Genomic DNA, 19,185 nt, shown 5'->3' with positions numbered 1-19,185 from the left:
TCCTTTTGCATAGTTCACCCTGGTGTCTAGATGATATTACAGGTAGAAATTCTGGGGTTAGGAGGGGGCTAGCTTTGTGCAAAATCAGAATACCTTAAGTTATTTTTCAGAACTATTTTGTTTTTAATTCAAAGAATATTTTTAAGGCACATCATGTACTCTTGAGAAAATGAGGTGATTTGATAGTCTGGATAAATGCTTTGGAAGAGGTCACACCCACAAGGTAGACTTCATGATAGACTTATTTTCTACAGTTATGAAATAAAGATCTCTAGACAAAGGTTATAAATTCTCTTTTAGGGCTTGATACTGCTTCTGTTTTTATAACTGGCAAAATTCTGCTAACACTGAAGTCACTGGGCTCTTCAGTCTCTTTGTAACAGAACATAACACTGAGGAATCTGCAGTGTTTGGGAATGAGCTTCCTGAATATTTTGGCATTTGAATGTCTGGGGCTTTTTATTCAGATTTATCACTAAAATACTGATTTTTGAAATTTCACTTCTGTGGTTTTTGGGTTTTCTTTTACCAAAGCTAGATTTTACAAGTCACATTTTTGTTGCTTTGAGCCTTAATGAAGTTAGCTTGTTGTGTGGCATTAATAAAATATTGCTAGGATGACCTAGTGCTAGCTTGGAGAGACAAAACAGGTTTTCACATTTCATATTTCAGTGTCTTTATTATAAAATAAATTAATAAAAATAAAGCCTCTTACATACCAAAGAATAGAAACTATTACCTTTATTCACATTTCTGTTGGATCAATCACCCTGCCAATGAACAGTAATGTTTTAAAAGTTTCTTCAAAAATCATGAAGAGGAATGGCCGGTCCACTTTGATGACAGGAGGCACTGTGAATGCAGTTATTTCTGAGCCACTTGCTGCTGCAGCCTCAGTTCCTTCTTCATCCACTTCAATAACTGCATTTTGGACAACCTGAAGTGCAAGGTGGAAATAAGTACGTGACAGAAGTAAATACTAACATGAAGAATATTCTTCCAGGTGAAGGCATTCAGTTGAAGTAGGATTCTGTTAAGCATTGAAATGAACAGTTCAGTGCAATCTACCTCTGTTAGACTGTACAGGAGTCAGCACAGCCGTGCTGACAGTGTGGGTGCCAGTTCAGGAGTCGTTGCACTTTTCCACATTTCTGAGCACAGACCTCACTTAGAGATTGGGGCTTTTGCATGAAACAGCAATTGCATTTGTGTAGAGTGCTCCTCTTTGACACCTAACTGTGCAAAGGCATTTCTCAGTTGTAGGAAATGTGTCACAAACCAGTCACAAACACTGACTGGCCGGATATGTCATTCACAGCTGATTTTGTGAGACCTTAGGGAAATGCACCAATCTTTGGTTTTTCCCCTGTATATTTCTAATTTCTACATTTGGTAGCACAGACTAAATATGCAGAACAGTGAGGTACAGTCATGGATTGGTTTGAATATTTTTCCAGTCCCACTGAAATTGCAGCCTGGCAGAATCTGATTTTTCATTTTCCATCTTTTCCATTTTGTTCTTTCAGCCTGCTTATATCTATGAGTGCCTCTGCTGCATTAGTGTCTGTACTGGTGAACTGCCTGGTCATCTAGTGGATTTACAGCTCCTAAACTCCTAATTCTAGGAATTATGTGAAAACAGTTGAAGGGCTTCACCAGTGCTGAGGTTTCTGCTACGTATTCTTAAATAATATTTTTGTCTTTCACAATTCCCAGGGACAGGATGCTCCTCTGGCACTTCGTAGCTGATGCACATATTGCTTCTAATATCAGTTAGCAGCTCCTGTTAAAGTGTGATTTTTTTCATAACACAATAGAGTTAACTGCTGAAAATCAGCATGAAAATTATATGATCAAGAGGAAGGGAGAAAAGTGCTGCAGATCGCCATTAAATTTCCCAATGGTGAAATAGTTCATACCAAACTGAAAATGACTGCAATTTTATCAGTTAAATATTTATTTTTAAGATGTTAGATCTTCCCAGAAAGGTTGTTTTGTTAAGCCACTTTTGAAAACCTGTAGGTCAAGCATGAGAGTTTTTGAAACTTGTATAGAAGTATTTATTATCCCACCCTGTTAATTGGCTAATCACAAAGGCTTCTATAACGATTTGGTGTAGGGAGACTTGTAAGAGCAGCACCAGAAGGATTCTTTCTCATAGGGTACAAATACCCAAAGGGAAGGTGCAAAGAAGGTGGTGCCAGGCTCGTCAGTAGTGCCCAGTGACAGAACCGGAGGCAGTGGGGACCAAGTGAAACACAGGAACAGAGGAAGTTCATACAGAGGAGGTTCCCTCTGAACACAGGGAAATGCTTTTTCATGTGAGGCTGACTGAGCACTGGCACGTGTTGCCCAGAGATACTGTGGATTCTTCCTCTTTGGAGATATTCAAGAGCAGTCTGGACATGGACCTCAGCAACTTGCTCTAGGTGACCGTGCTTGAGCAGAGGAGTTGGACCAGGTGACCTCCAGAGGTCCCTTCCAACCTTAACCATTCTGTGATTCTGGGAAGCCTCTCCTTGGAGTTGTGGTCCTGGATTGTCTCTGCCATACAACCCTCCACAACCACAAGCAGTTGCTTGCTATAATTTCCTTACATAAGTTTATAAAGCTATGTTTTTAAATCCTGTGCCAGAGTAATTTTATTTGGATCTTGTTTATAAATTCATCTTCTTTCAGAATTTTTTTTTTACTTTTACTCTAATGTATGAATTTGTATTTAGAATTCATTACTTTTCATCTTGTTCCACACACTCTGTTCTTGTGGGCACAAGTATCTCTGTGTGTTTTGTCTTTCATCTCCTTTCTTTGACCATGCATTTTAATTTTCTATTATCAGCAAATTGTCCTTTTTATAGAATAGCTTTTTCTTTTTCATAAGACATCTCTGGTCACATAGACCTATTCCTTCTTGATATTGATGTGATTGACAAGTCCTTTGTCTTTCATTCTCTTCTGCTTCTCATTCTTCTGTCTGTGTTTTCCATCAGTCTTCTGAAATTCACCTGTGCTCTCCCTTAAGCAGTGATACAAAATATCTCTTCCTGTTCCTCTTTTTCCATGGGGCTGTGTTCCTGTCTTCTGGGCCGTTCACTGCCCTTGCCTTTACCTGTTTAAAGGTTCTTTGAAAGTTTGAGCATACAAAGTGGAACATCTGTATGGGTTGGAGTGCAACTGTATTGTACCAATCCTTTCCTGTGAGATTCTGTTTTTTCTTTTCCATGGTATATGGAAGGAAAAGCAGGAGTGCTTTGACTTCTCTTCCTCACTGTTACCTTTTTGAGATTTTATTATTTAAACTTTCTAAGGTTCTTTATATTTTTGAGAAATATAGCTGTCTCTGGACTGTGTATGAGGAGTTCTTTCCTTGAATTTCCTTTCTTGTCCTGGTTTTTGCCATTTGACTGGCATTTACATTGTATTTCTTGTTCACAGTTTTTGTGAAATTGTGTTCATTCCCTGCCAACCATATTCCTCTTGAGGCAGAGCTTTTCTCCTGTGATTTGGGAGGTGTTGAGCACCTATGAGATGTCACTGCCCCTTACCTCTACACACCTCATACTTGAAGTAGGATCCATCCTGATTAAGATGTGTAGATTGCACATACCTGGCAGAAGAGGTACTTTGCTATTAATGTCCCTATAAATTTATGTGACTATCTTGGCTGGGCTGTTTATATACTATTGTAATCTAAACAGCAAATAATTTTAGTGGGCTTACCTGTGAAACTGCTACATATTCGTGATCTGTCAGATGACTAAGATCTGCTGAACGTGTAAAGAGCTTTTTAATTCCAAGACCTTGAAGCAGTTTCTTCATTTTGTATTTTTGCTCTAGTTTAAACTTCGGAAATGAAATATCCACTTTTCTGTTAAAAAAAAAATAAAATTCAATGCAAATGGTCACTTGACTGCTGAAATGCACACTACTCAGGAATTAAGCTTTACACAGAAAAAGAAGGGACAAAAACTGGAGAGTCTATGCTGGCATTTAAGTTGGCAGAAAATAATTTCTAACCTGTTGGCTGTCAGTGATGCTAGAAATCATTTCCTTCTCTATATAAATACTTCCACCAGCAGTTACAGTGTCCTGATACCAGGGCAACACACTAATTTATTGAAAACAATTTTCACTTCAGGAACTATATTTCACAGGAATCATTTGAGTTTACATTTTTATATTCAAATTTATCAATTCCTCTGGGTTTCCCCTGGTAAGAAATGTTTAAGAAATGTCTAGATTTTTTGTGGATTTTGCTTGGCAGTACTAATTTAAGGAGAGAGGAGACCTAAGGGAGAATATGGAAAGACTCATGCCCTCACAGAGAGAGACATTTTTAACTGAGATGAGCCAAAGTTTTATCCCCTTGGAGTCAAAACTTTCACATGCCACTTGGTCTGTGGATGAGCCATTAAAGGACCTCTACTCTGTAGATACCTCTTGCCACAGAGATGCTACCAGGGGAAAAGGCTTAGGAAGACCAACTAATCTTTGCTGGGCTTTGCTGCTTTGCTGCAGTAGACATCAAAGACATTAGGGCCCCATGGGTGTCAAACAATACCTGGTTTTCATGTTTCCAAGCCAGGATTCCACAAGCTCTGTAGTCAAATGGTCTTCAATTGAAATGTAGTCTCCCTCTTTTTCTGGGATAACAATCAGCATGTGGGCATTCCCTTTGTAAGGTATCTTTATCACAGTGCATCTTAAGTTCTCATCAAAAGTTGAATTAATTTTATCTGACTTGAACATCATAGGCACTTGTACGCTTCTGTATTTGTTTATGTGGAAAGTCTCAATTTCTGTGAATTTGGAATTAAATGGATAGACCCACTTGCCTGAGGAAAGAAAGAAAATAAATAATTATGTGTGTTTAGATTTGTTCAGAAAAATGTTCTAAAATGTTTAAAATATATATTCTGAATCTAGTTGAAGTGGCTATCAGTTGTGTCTGGGATAAGTGGATGATAATTTCAGTATATTTTATGTTTATTGTATATAAATTATTTTACAGAAAAAAACCAAAGTAATCTACAAAATAAACTGCTTCATTTGCACAGAAAGAAGGGAAATATTTTTCTAAGGTTGCCACTCAAGTTCAGAATTTATGTTATCTTTGTTTTATCAATGCCTGGTGAACATCTGACCTTTTCTAACATGTAACCTTCTCTGAAATTCTGTACCAGCTGTTCAGTATCCTGTATTTAATTTAATTTTCCAATATTTTGGATAAAATTCAGTGACTTCTCCATGGACAGGTTTCTGCCCATCACTGGTATTTCTTTCCCTCACCCTGTAAGGTAATATAACGGGGTACTTGGGTTCCTCCAAGGCAGATGATTCTTGATGGAAATAGAGAAATCATTTTTGTTTCAATGATTTTGTGTTCTATGTTAAAGCAGATGATTTTATGCCCAGTATTCAGCATTTAAGACTATTGTGATTAAGACTTTTTCATTTTAATGGATGAATGAAAATAAAACATTGTTTCCTGTCATAAAGAGGGATAATTTGGAGATGGACTGAGATAGTTTGATGCAGGGCTTTTTGTTCCCTTTGAGACTCTATTGTATGGAAGACAGCATAGAAGAATTGTGGTTCCCTATCATGAAAAATAATTTCCTGTTAAATAAGCTTAATAGAAAAAAGTAAACTTAGATAAAGACATAGAGAAAACAGGACATCTAAATTAATTTAAACTCTCCCTAATGTAGCTTAAGTTAGAGTCTTGATTCTCCTAATAAATAATTATTCTGCAAAATAAAAACAGTGATTACCTTTAAAGAAAATGTAGTCCACGAGCACCAGTTTATTATGGCGGTCCAGCTCTTCAAAAAGCCCTGGGATTTTTCCTTTGGTCATTTTGTTAATGTTTTGATTGATGAAAAGTTTTGCCTGTGTTAAGTTTCCAAAGTCCACTTTCAGGAATTCCATATCAAAGTACTGCTTAGATAAATTCAGGAAAGACTCCTTGAGTTTGAAGTCCTTTTGAATAAAAGAAAGAATACCTTGCATGAGGAGAAATTCTTCATTCATTGTGATGTTACCTATCAGTTGTTTAAACAAAGCTGGTAAATGTTGGTGATCCACTCTGTCTTTCACATCATGGAGGTTAAGACCTTTTACAATTTGTCTGTGTGTTTCTCCTTTGGCTGCCATCATATAGACACTCATGAGAGCTGACACAGAAAGGGGAGAGATTATTACATTGTTATCATGTGTCATTGCAATTTTTCTGTAGAGGTTAAATCCAAAATTTGCAGTTTTTTCAGTGAAGTTGTGAAGAGTGAGGTCTTCAAAACCTTGGTCTTCAAAACCTTGGTGTTCAAAAGGCTTAGAGATATTTTTGTGATGATACCACTCTTTGGAAATACTGATGTTACTTCTTTCCAAGAAATTACTCTCTTTTTCCTCCTTTGGAAATTTAGGTTTGATATCAGCCTGGATGAATTCAAAATATATTTCATTTAAGAGAAGTATGTAGATTCCCGTTTTCATGTTGGCATCCAATAATGAGCTCTTTAGAGTTGTTTTTTTTTCCTAGAAAAAAAGACAACAAAATGACTTCTTAGTTTGTTCTTCCATGCACAATGCAAAAAGTCAAAGATGTAGTGAAGTGGTCTTTCTGCATCTTCAGGGTATATACTCCAAACCTGGGCAACAAAATGTTCAGAGAAGACCAGGCAGATCTTGCAAGACACCTCAGGCAAACCTTAGCATCAGACATTGTGTAAATTTGCAAATGAAATGCACTTTGCAAGCATAAAGTGCAAATATGATTATCATCCATCTTTCCATAAAGCAATATATGAATTCTCTCCCATACAGCAGTGTTGAACTGCACCTTATGGAAAAATTTTGAATGGCTACAATCTTTGGAGATGCATTTTCCCATTGTAAATTAAACAGGATGTTCAAGACCATCAAACCTGCACCAGATTCCTTTTGTATAGCAGTGGGCAAAGGGGTACATGAGATTAAAAGATGGATTTTATGGCCTGTCATTAAAGTAGTAAGTGATTCAACAGCCTAGAGTCACGTGGCAATTGTTAACTACTCCTTTTAAGCTAAGGATCTGTAACAGCAAATTATGGTCATTGTATAATTTGTGATTTGGCATATGAGAAAGCTGGTTTTATCCGGTTTATTCAGAGTTCAGCTGAATTTCACAGTTGGCTGATTCAGGCTGTGGGAGTTAGTCCTGAAAAGGTATGTTGATGTGAGTACTGAGACATTTGGGTGCCAAGTCACGAGGTGCTTTTGGCAGTCAGGTGGTGTGCTATTTTCTTGTGAGATAATAGGTCACGTTCTGTACTTGCTGCAACACAGATGGGCTGTCATGACTTAATCGGGAGGCAGTGAATTCGATGAATGTTATGCCTGCTCTTGAGTTCATGGCAGACAGAGAATAGAGTAAAATGTGCAGCAAATATGTTGTGAATATTTTTAAATTTATTTTTCTTTCCCATTAACCCTTGATTTATTTTTAATGAGATTCCCAGGGTCTGGATTTTCAGGAGGAGTAGGGAAGGGGATGACATGACTTCAGCTTCTGCCTTGCTGGTCAAGCGATGCATGCGACATCTGGAGTGCTGGGATACTCACTGTCCCCTGGCAGGCTGAGCAGTGCAGTTCAGAGCTAGTGCAGGAACTGCTGAGCATTCCTTCTGCTGTAGTGACCCACTTCTGTGGGAAGTAACCCAGGCACAGAGGTCCTGTTCCTGCCGCAATGCTGCACCTGCCCTGGCAGCAAAGAAGGAGGTTCTTTCCTCTGGGAGTCATCCCTACTTTGAAGAAGCATCCTTGGACACTGCAGAGTCAGCTCTAGTGAAGAGGCAGGGATTGGAAAATTTTGCTTTTGATCATATTCAATGACAGGGAAAGGATTTTCTGCAGCAGCAGTTCCTCCCTCTAAAAGAGCATCAGGCCTAACTGCTCACCAGGTATTGCAGAGCTCAAGCCCTTCCTCATCTTTTCTAGGCAGGGTGCAATTCCTGCACACAGTGTTGCGTTTGGCAGACATCACTGTTGCGTCTCTCTCTGGGAGGTCTGGGACAGGACGTGGCTCAAGTGGCCACCAGCTTCCCCCAGGAGATGTGAAGGGACTGGCTGGCAAAGTGCTGAGCTGCCTTCCAGAGGGCTCTGCCTTCCCAACACAGATTGGTTTTGGTCGGGAAGGGCAGGACAAACGCAGAAGCTCTTGTTTACAGGTTTATCCCAAACTGTTCAACACTCAAGAAAAGATTCCTGAATCCTTGGGCAAACACATACACATATGCTACTGCTTTGGGTGCAATGAACATGGGAATAAAAACCTTGCAGTTGCACTAAGTAATCACTGCAAATCTGAGATTGCAAACATTTAAAGTTAACATTAAAGCAGCTGTATCATTCACCTTTACTAGTTAGAGCATGCCCTCTAGAACTAGGAACAACAGTTCTGGGAATGATAAAGTAGAATTTTTGTACATTATAGACTTGTATTTTTAGACCTGAGTGAAGCTTATTGCTAATTTTAGACAACTCGCTTTATTTGTTGAGCAGACAGTTCATTAGTAAATGTGTGTCAGAGCAAAGTGAAAATTATTTCCATTTTAAGAAATATTTATTTCTAGCAATATCAGTATCAAAGAAAGAAGCTTCTTGTGCAAATGCCTTTTTCTTCTGAAAGCATTAGAGCAAGAGAAAAATCCATTAGAAACTGATTAAGGTCTACAACCATTTAAAACATCACATCTAGAGAACGACTGATAAATATAAAAAATTGCATTTTATATATATATATATATATATATACATATATATATATATAAGATATCATAATCTTTCCTTTACATTTTAAATACTTCATATAAATCTTATCTTACCTATTAGGTAGCTCTTCTGTTATGTTTCTCAATCAGTTATGTTTAAAAATGAGATGAAGATGTCTGTCCCATTTAGAAGTTTTTGAACAAATATTTGCTCTTCCAAAGACTGATAATCTGGTTTTGTCTGTTATAAATTAACTGCTTTATAAACACTGAATATGTGTTTCCTATAAATGGCATAATAAGGGAGGGTTATATTCCAGTAAACATGTTCTGTCTTTCATGAGAAACAAGAGAACAACAAATGCTTTGCATTTAGCCCTTCAGCAACCTATCAGGATGTGGCCCCCCACATCCATTAGCCCATGAGAATTATTTTTCAGGCAGGCTCTGAGTTACTCAATGGTGGAAGACATATCCAATCCTGCTTAAATTATCCCCTTACATAAAAGAATATGTCAATATTCACCAAGGCACGAGGGAGGGAGAGAGGGAGAAGGTAGAGAACATTTGTAGGGGTGTTACCAGCTCCCTTGCCCTGCAATTTGGCCACGCTTTGAGAGGAGAGGCCAGGGCTCCACTCCTTTGAAGAACGTACCAGGTATTCGGTGACGTATCAGTCTGCCAACATCAACTGCCTGATAACCACTGAGGGATGTTCTCCCATAAAATACAAAGTGGGCCAAGCTGATATCCCTGCAAAAGTTACATAGAGTGATGGGTGGCATTAATAATTTTTTTTAATTTTCAGTTGGTCTTGCTTGAACAGATCTGTGTCTTGAGCCTTATTATTTGGGCAAGGCACATTCTTTAAGACAGATAGTTCATTCAACAATTTCTCTAGTGTGGGGTTGTCTAAACTCTTCTCTATTTTGATCATTGGCCTAATTCCAGATAAAACATATACATGAAATTCCCTATCTTCCCCTCATGCTCCTAAATTTTTTCAAAAATTCTCCCAAATGAAATAGAACACTTAATTTTGATTTGGATTGTAAAAGAAAAATGATTTGGCTTTCAAATGTGAGATAAGGGTACTAGTCTCTAATTTTCCACTGAACTGAAAAAAATAAATGATATATGCAGGCTAAGTGGTTATATTAGATATTTTAGAAAGTCCATGAAGAATTAGGGCATCCAGGACTCAATTTAAAAAAGGCTTTTGTTTGTTGCTGATGAGTATTGCTTCTATAAGAGTATTTGCTTCCAAGACACAAGATTTCATTAGGAAGGGCTTAAGAACTGAATGTAGCCCCTCTGTTGTCTAACCAGATTTGTATCCTTGTTACAGGGATACCATACTGGAGGGCAGTTGTGGGGTTTATACTCTTAAAGGAGTTCAACAGAGGGGTCACAGACTCTACCGTCTTAAATTCTAATTTGTTTAAATTAACTTAAAATATTCTTCCTTTTAGAAGCTATCCCAGTCATAATAGACCCCCAGTGTAGGCACTGTATTACAGAATATGGGAAAATAAGATGAGGTTATGAAAGCAGGCCCTATAATGTCAGGCAGTCTAGTCCCTAAACATGAAAAAGCTCGACTGTGGATGCCCCAGTGACTTCAGGACTTCTGTTCTCTATCCATGTGACTGGACTTTTTTTTTTTCCTACTTCCTAGTCTATATGTATTTGTGGTTAATTCAGTTGGATTTGAAATTCAAATATCCTCTCATCGCATGGAAGAAATTTGCATCTGATACGGCTGAACAAAGCTGCATTACTGTGGTGTGCCTCTGAATCTCTGTGTCTTCTGGAGACTGTGGTGCTGTGGTTGTGGCCCAAAAGAAAATACAAGGAAAACCCGATGGACACAGATCCCAGCTTTTGTGCTCAGCAAAATCAGCAGTTATTTGCAATGACAGTAGCAAACAAGCCTCTTCCGCCTCGCACCAGGACACTGACACACGTGGTCACTGCTGGAAGCTAAGACACTCAATATTGATGTTTAATATTCAAAAAATTAAGATTGTTTATAGATGGTACTGAAAAGAGGGGTTTGAAGAAATCTTAAAGTCTTTGAATCTCTAGTCTAAATCTGCTGGACCACAAAGCTCATATCAATCCTGCTTTACCCAGAGGAAACAGGAGGCTGTTTTGAGATGTATTAGCTGTGTACAGAGATCCGAGAAAATTGTCTTCCTCTCTAGTTACCCACAAAGCCCCAGATACTTTTTTATGCCAGGTAACACCTTGCTGAGTGTATCTACCATATACTATCAGGAGTAACATATTCCTCCCACCAACTCCTATTTATACTGTCAGTTGCCCTTTGGATTCAACAGAGCTTTCTGAGCAGTTAAACACCACACAACATATGGGTAACACTCTGCCAAACTACACCTGTTCACAGAGTGATTTACTGGGAAAGGATTGCCAGTGTGTGACTCTGGCAGAATTGCACTTTTCCAATTGTCCAGTTTAGGACAGAACCACTTCTGAAACCAGAACAAGCAAGGCCAATACAAGTGCACTATTGCCTAGTTGTGTCTGCTGGGAGCTTGTTCCAGTGCTGAGGCTGGGCAGCAGTTGATCTAAAGACCACCTGTTCTGTAATATACAACTGGTTTTGGGTGCATATGCAACTCTGAAAAACTTGGCAGTTATGATGCAGTCCAGGTTCTTGCCAATCTGTTTGACAAAGCCCTGTGACTCCTGAGTACCTGGGGGTAGACACTGCAGAGGCAGATTCAGCTGCTTGTTCCAAATAGTCAGAGAGTTTCTGTTATAAGACAGAATTCTTCCTTTTGCAGTTCTTGTGGGCTGCTTTTCCTCTTACTTAATTTCCTCAGTCAGTTTTTTTCTTTTTTTCTTTTTTTTTTCTGTGACCATGAATAAACCAGTCATCCTAATATTTGGGGTTTGGGGGCTTAGGTTCCCTGTGCTGAGTCTGATATTCCTCCCAGTTATGATCTCCTTGGAACAGCAATAGTTCTTAACTAAGTAATGCCTTTTTTCCACATTCCGTGACCCATTTTCGCAGTTTGTAACTCGACCACAGCTGAGATTCAAAGAGGGCTATGAGATATGGTGGGCATGACTGCACTATTGAGAGCAGGTTCCAGGAAGGAGACGGGTGGTTTAATTACTTGTATCTCTACCAGCTTCCCAGTGAGAGACTTTTTGGAGCTGAATTTCTTGCCTTTCTCTAACAAGGTAGTAACTAAACAAATACATTTCACTCAAGACCCTGCAAATTTCTGTCCCCAGCTAGTGGCTGCCAGTTTGGTTCTCAAGGGAAGACCCAGAGTATTTACAACTGTCTTGAGGGATCTAGGTGAAATCAGTCAGAAATACTGACCATACTGGAGACTGATGAGAAAGTAAGAAGTGTCAGTTCAGGAAAATATTTAGGCTGAATGTGATCTAACCTCTTCCACGTTTCTTAGACTAAACAAAATCCCAGGAACAGTGCAGGGGATGGATGATTTGCAGGGATCTGTACTTCTTCTGAAGTCTCACTGTGAAATTACTCATAACACATAAACTAACATGCTCCAACAGTTATAAAACAGTTATTTATACAGTCTTCTGAACATACTTAGTTTGTCAACGAGCTGATTCATCAAGGTGACTGCTGCTTCTCCCACTCCAAGAATGCACAATATAATTGAAATCATCAGGATGCAACTGTGGCTCCAAGCCTACACTGTTCATAGGCTTGACTCTTTTTGTACAATTATGCCACTGTTCATGTGACAGGATTCCTGTAGTGAAAGCCTCTTTGGGAGGCACTTACTCCTGCACGTCACCTGGGGTGGGATGGGTGTACTACTGTACAAGGTGGACAAGGTAGTAAAGCTGTAGCAGCTCATAAATAGGGCGGAAGCATCTCCATTATGCTTTCAACTTCACAGTCAAGTGGTGTCTAACTGTCCTTGAACACACAAATGAAAGTGTAATTGTCTGTTAATAACACATCTTACTGTGGAATCTTTTCTAGGAAATGCAAAAATGACAAAACACTGTAACACTGTGTCCAGAGAAGTACTATCAATTTTCAGTAAGAGGTAAAACAATCATCCATGATGTATGATGGAAGAAGCACAAACCCTGGTTTTTTTTCCAGGAAATAGAGTAAATGACCTTTTAATGTTCCAAGCCTTGTTCCCTGTGATTATCTGACTTGCAGCAATGAAAAAAATTTAATTCACAATTATTTATTTATCCTCCATTTTTACCTGCAAGTATTGAAGAGCTCTAGAAGGGGCTGGCTGGTGTTTGCCGAGTCCCCATGGAGCCAGCAGGTGTCATCACAACCTTTAGTTCTCAGATGGGAAGAAGGATAATTTTGTGTGTTTGGACAGCTGCCCTTCTCTGTGCCTTACTAGGTTTTTGTCAGGAGACAAGACTTGAGCAGCCAGGAGACACAAACTTAAGAAAATGGCACTGGTAGATATTTCTGTTTCCAGGGAGGGCATTTCAAGGTTTCTCCAGTAGATGTGAAATGCAAGTGCATTTCTATTTTAAATTCCTGGAAAAAATTCAACTCAAAAGGCAGGAATTACAAAATGTGTAATAGACTGGTATGTCTAAGGGGAAAAAACCTTTTTGTTGCACCTTCAGAATGGCAGAAAATTTTACAATCAATAACCTCTGATGACCTGAACTTGAAAAATTATCTATTTGCCCACTGTTTCTTATCCAAATTCTGTATTTACATGCACTGCACATGCATCTCCTTACTGTTGTGATAATCAATCTAAGTTCCTGGGACTTGCATTGTTTGACTGTCTGGCCTGAAGCAATTACCTGATGTAATGAAGAAATCTCTGCACTGTGGCCTCTGTAGCAGACATGCAAAAGGTGCCCTCTGGCACCTGGAAAACGTGCTGAGGGTTACTAAGTACCAATGAGTGCAGAGGAAAGAGCTCTGCATTGTGGGGTTGGGTACTTGTGCTTCTTAGGGGTTTTTCCACTTAAACAGAAATATCAATGCAGTAACCTGCTGCAGGCCTGGCACTGAGCATGCTCTTCCTGTTGGAGGATGCATGGATTGGATATTCAAAAGCAACACTTCTTCCTCAAGGAAGTTTGTATCTACCTGGCTGTGCGCTCATGGTAAGCAAGAATCAGTTTTCATACAGGACTTGGTGTCTTTGTTTAAGTTACTCCAGCACTTTACACTACCTGTTCTTCCATGAGACATGCCCATGCCTCTCTGCTTCTACTCATTTCTACATGCTGGTCTGTGACCAGGCCCTTCCTGAGGTTTAAAGACAGTATCTGTGTTGTGCTCAATGTCATAGATCTATGATCTATTTTGAAGACAGTATCTACAGTATCTACATTTCCATTTTCTTTCTCAAAAGGAAAATTATTTAGACAGTGAAATAATTAAGTGGACAGCAACCTCCATCTATGAGCTGTATAAGTACTCAAATATGGCTTTCTTTATGTTTCATAAGAATATTGTATTTAATATGTGGGCAGTGCCAGATGTGAGGTGTTAATTTTTCACTTCCTTGATTTAGGTGCTAATGTCACTTAGCAACCTTACTCATCTTTGAAATGGAACTTCTTAAGGATGCACATACATTGCTAGTGAGAAGATAATTTGTATTGGAAAACAATTTGGCAAATGGAGCAAATGCATGAACCATTTTCAGTCCTGATGGAAACCAGGTGCTAAGTTTAAAGCTATTTTGAGAGATTTCTTTTAGGCCTCTACTCTTCCCAGAACTGCTCTTCCCAGTTCCTGATATTTTCTGGTTAAAACGCCATCCAACTCTGAACCTTGAGTCAATAAATTTTCAGCTTGCAGTTTTTGAGATTTAGGTTATATTTTCTTTATCTCATTCTCTCTCTCTCTCTCTCTCTCTCTCTCACCTTCTCTCAATTGCATTTTATGTATTTTGAAAGTATTCTTTTTTTTGCATCCACCATGACAAAATGATAAAGGTCTGAAACATACCAAATTCATGAAGCTGAATGACCTGATCCAGGGCAGACACTTTTACAGCCTGTACTGTGGGAGGAAGTGGTGAGCTCATCTTTGCCAGACATCAGATAATCCACACCAGAGAAGTTATGGAAACCAGGTTTCACTGAATCTGCAGGCCAGATAACTCTTTGTATGTACCAAAAAATACATATACATTTGCTTTCAGGTACTTATTTTTATGCTGGAAAACTAATCCCATCAATGTGTCAGAGGTAGATAAAATCTTAATATTCACTTCTGGGATAACAAAGAGTGAGATATGTTCATGACTAACAGTTTTTGTACAAGTATCCATTCCTATAGGTGATAGGACAGCTGGAAGGAGGAGAGAAGAAAAGGATGACAATCAAGGTTGCAGAAAGCTGACACTTTATCAAACAGAACTCAGAAAAAGTAACCTTGTAGGCACTCAAAACCTGGCCCAAGATTCCATCAGTCCATGAAACATAACTGGCTGTTTGAGGTCTGTTCTAGTACCAGCACGTTCCCAGGAGGTTGGCATGGGCAATGCAGTCTCTCAGGGAACTCTCTGGGTCACTTGGAGTAAAAGTTGTGTTCCCACAGGATGTGGACCATGGGTCAGCTCAAAGCACCTTCACTGTCAGGACCCCGGTGGCAATTCTACTGGATGTTAGTCTTGCTTTTCTGTGTTACAATCATAACTACAGTATCAGCACTGTTTTTATGCCTTTTCTTGGAAAGATTCCTAGCCTCCTACAGTCAGGATTTTGTGCCAAACTGAAGAATTTAAAAGCCTGTAATACACTGTATTATATATTCCTTTAAAGAAAGTGGTATCTCTAGTGTGGGAACAGTCTTCAGACACTTCCTGGGGCTGTGGCCAGATCAGAATAAGTGACTGAACACATCCAAGACATCCTTCTTACCTCCCAGAAGGACTCATCTAGCATCTTTACTTGTTCCTTAGGCATTTTTGATTGAAAGCACCTATTTTGCTCCCTATATAATGAAACAATTTTTGGATCCCACTGAAGTCGCTCTATAGTAAATGATAGTAACCTTGGTCAGCATGTGATTATAGAATGAATGCAAGATTTCTGCATCATATAATTTGCTTTTGATGGAGGTATTCATTTTTCTTTTTGGCATTGTAATGAGCATGGAAGCATTTGCATTGACAGGAGGCTTAAATTACAAACCACCACCCATTCTTCTTCAGTGAGCAGCGGTGTCTTCAAGTTCCAGTCACTGTCCTTCTAAAGGACAGCCAGTCCTGTGGTCAGACTTCTTGTCAGCCAACATTTCTGTTCAGTAGAAGATAAGCTTGGGGTGAATATGATATTTCAGCTACATTTTATCGAGCAAGTGGCTATATTTAACAAGACTTTGCTCTCTCTGACCAAAAAGCAAACAAGTGCTCTTGGGAACACACAGTGCAGTAATAGCAAAGAATTGAGGACTCTATCAAGAGACTGTAAGAGAACAGACTTTTTTAAATCATGGTTCATACACTTGCCACCCAAACCTGTATCTTCTGCTTGACTGTAGTTATCTTACAGCTTAGGCACAAGGTAGCCATGGTAGGCTTTGGAAGATCTAAGCTTGGACATAAAGATGCTCCCATTCTAAAGGAAGAATATAGTCATTGCACCTACTTTGATGCTTGTGGGAGGTCAGACCCAATGATAATCTACCCTGCCTGTACTCCATATAGGTTGGTCTGGCAAACATCTTTGCTTTTAACCTGCTGCAGACATCCTGTCTCAACCCCTTCTTAGGCTTGTGTGACAATGTGCTCAGATGCTCAGCCTCCTGCTGTTGTGTATCAGATCAAAGTGTAACACCATGCAGATCAGGAGCATGAAACAGAAGATCAAAAATAGAGAACTGATGTTCTTCATATGAAAAAGAAACACAGACAGTTCCAATAGTAAGGGGAGAAAAAATACTAGTGCTTTCTGTGTGGCTGTTTTATTGTTATATCAGTAAATTTTAACTGACATAGGGCTGTTTACCTGAGGAAATAAGGCAGTGGAACTGTGATGGGAAAGTGTTACTATCCTAAATCCTTGTGTGAACTTCTGTTCTAGCATGAGTGACTTCTTGGGTGAGCTTAAACTCTCAAACTCTTCAGCAGATGACAAATAAAAAAAGATTTCTTATGTCAGAACAAAAGTTTCTGTACGGAAAATTCTCAATCTAGAACTATATTATTTTAAACCAATCCTTTAGATGATAGCAGAACCTTGGTTTTGTGTCCATCTAGTGTAATGGAAGATGGGATGATTCAGCACATCACTGAATATAATTCTGGGAAACTGATTTAACTCTTTCTGTCTTTTTGACCAAAATTCAACATGTGAAGCCGTCCACTGCTAGCCAGCACCACAGGATTAGGTCTGTTGTCCCTCTGTGGCTGTGTGACTCCCATACTCAGCTGACTTACACAGCAGCTCTTACTCTTGGCATGCCCAGACCTGCCGTGGTGTTTTGAGTTCTCCTGAGAGCTGAGCCAGTGGGAGACTCCCTGTAGGAGCAATTACACCAATACAGCTGTGCCTGTAGGAGTACAGCTCATGCTACTCAGGGAGGTGACATAAACAGTCTCTGTATGTGACAGTGGTATAATGACATAACTCCATTATTCCACGGAGCAGGCTGTGGGTTTAGCTGCCCTTGCTCAGGCAAGAACCATTTTAGTAATTAATAATGCACATGCTGCAGTTTATGTTGGTAAGAGCGTGTCTAGTTCTAGTAGATGTGTTAGATTCAACTGCTGAGGCCAGTCCACAGCATGACACTGAAAGCCTGCAAGCAAACAAGCTCTAACAGATGAGGTTGCAAAAGCAAAAGTTGAAGCCAAGCTACAAATTTTGACCTAAGCACACATGAAATGCAAATGCCTCATCTCTTTTCAGTTCTGCTGAAAAGAAAAATGAGCTGTGCAATGGAGTCTTTGCCCAGAATTTTATCTCCTAGTTTAAAATCAAGCAATAGGGAGTTGGGGTGGAAGAACAATGCAAAGTCAGCATGCTCACTGCAAAGCAAACATAAGCGTTATCTTAGATTTGCCCTGAGAGAGCAGAAAACAAAGGTATAAGCTAGCAAAGCATTTTCTCATAGAACCTTCTCTGTGTACTGAGTGCCTTAGCCACCATCTCCTTTAGAGGAATTTGGTTAAATTATACTAAAAGTGGTTAACACTGATGCCCCCAAACCATGCAGTAAAGATCAGTGTATGCAAGTGTATCTGTGTGTGGGTGCATCTGTAGGAAAGAAATAGGACACTGAGCCTGAGTGCCAGGAGTTAAGCAAACAAATACAGTGCTGGGAACACCTGGGATGTGTCTCTTTGTCCATTAGCCATGGTTTGCTTAGGAATGATGGCAAATTGCAGTCACCCTGAGAGCAGATCTGGGGAAGGAATCTGAGAAGACAGCGTGCCATGCTGGAGCACAGCCCACCTAGGGAGCCCTGCTGGCATGCCAAGCAGCCCCATCATTGCTCAGTGGTGTAGGGAAAAAGCCAGGAGGGAGCAGAGTCCTAAACCCCACTGTTGCTTTTGTCATCTCAACAGTGATGCATTTGAGCTGGGGAGAAATCTGTATTATAAAGTGCTGTCATCACAGTCTCCCAGTAATTTCAAAAATGTCCAGATTTTGTGCCACCTTGATGTGTGGTTTTGTTCACTTCCCCAGCTGCATGAGGTCTGAGACTCATCTCTTCTTGATGCACTTTGGGAGCTGTGGAGATATGCCCTGTGTTGGTAAATGTGACCTGCACGGGTTACAATATGATATACATGGCAGGGAGAGCTGAGCTGAAACAAAATGCACTGGCTGTCTTCAAGCTTCTATTCTTGATTCTGCAGAGATAAGGTGATCTCAGGTGTCATATCCTAAAAATTGTGGGGTTTGCTTGTGTCATTAACATAACATGCTTGTGTTAAAGAGCACATTTGGAAATTGGTGTTTTTTCTGTAGGTCATGCCTACAAAGATTCCAGCTGGAATGGAAATGCTTTCAGCTTCATGGAAATGTTTCCTTTCCCCTTATGCCCTTGTCTGCACTACCCAGGGAAGGATGGCACACTCAGGGACACCCCAGATGACACTGGGATTCTGTATCATGGTCAGTGGCTCTCTGCCTGGCAGCGAGGCTGAGAGCTACAACCCCAAGGCTCCTTTCACCTGAACTCCTCTTTATCATCAGCCCCTCTGTATAGGAATACCTCCTTTTCTCTGCCCACACATGGCCAGGCTGCCAATTCTGGTGGCCATGGGCAGAAGCAGAGTGAGGTGACCTCCTGTACTACCCAAAGAGGCTGAGCTTTTCTGCAGCCACCAGCTTAAACACATCCTTGAACTTTGCATTTATATTTTACAAAAGCCTGGAATTAATCATTAGGAAGTTTTTCTTCTGTTTTCTTCAAAGGACACAAGCTTGACAGAGAAACATGCACACAAAATCTGCC

General features: G+C 39.7%; 1 protein-coding gene across 1 annotated transcript; it reads right to left on the bottom strand.

The window, feature by feature from the left end:
- Window positions 1–726: 726 nt before the first annotated feature.
- Window positions 727–8,930, bottom strand: SERPINA10 (serpin family A member 10). The gene is made up of 5 exons (XM_053980866.1): window positions 8,865–8,930; window positions 5,775–6,537; window positions 4,562–4,835; window positions 3,721–3,868; window positions 727–937 (listed from the first exon to the last, which is right to left on the bottom strand). The coding sequence occupies exons 2-5, from the start codon at window positions 6,493–6,495 to the stop codon at window positions 746–748; spliced, it is 1,335 nt and encodes a 444-aa protein (XP_053836841.1). The 5' UTR covers window positions 6,496–6,537; window positions 8,865–8,930; the 3' UTR covers window positions 727–745.
- Window positions 8,931–19,185: the final 10,255 nt, after the last annotated feature.

This window comes from Vidua macroura, chromosome 6 (genome assembly GCF_024509145.1).
Source record: "Vidua macroura isolate BioBank_ID:100142 chromosome 6, ASM2450914v1, whole genome shotgun sequence".
In the NCBI taxonomy this organism is placed as follows: domain Eukaryota; kingdom Metazoa; phylum Chordata; class Aves; order Passeriformes; family Viduidae; genus Vidua; species Vidua macroura.
Note: the sequence above shows the minus strand (reverse complement) of the source record. Positions and strands in the feature narration are given on the sequence as shown.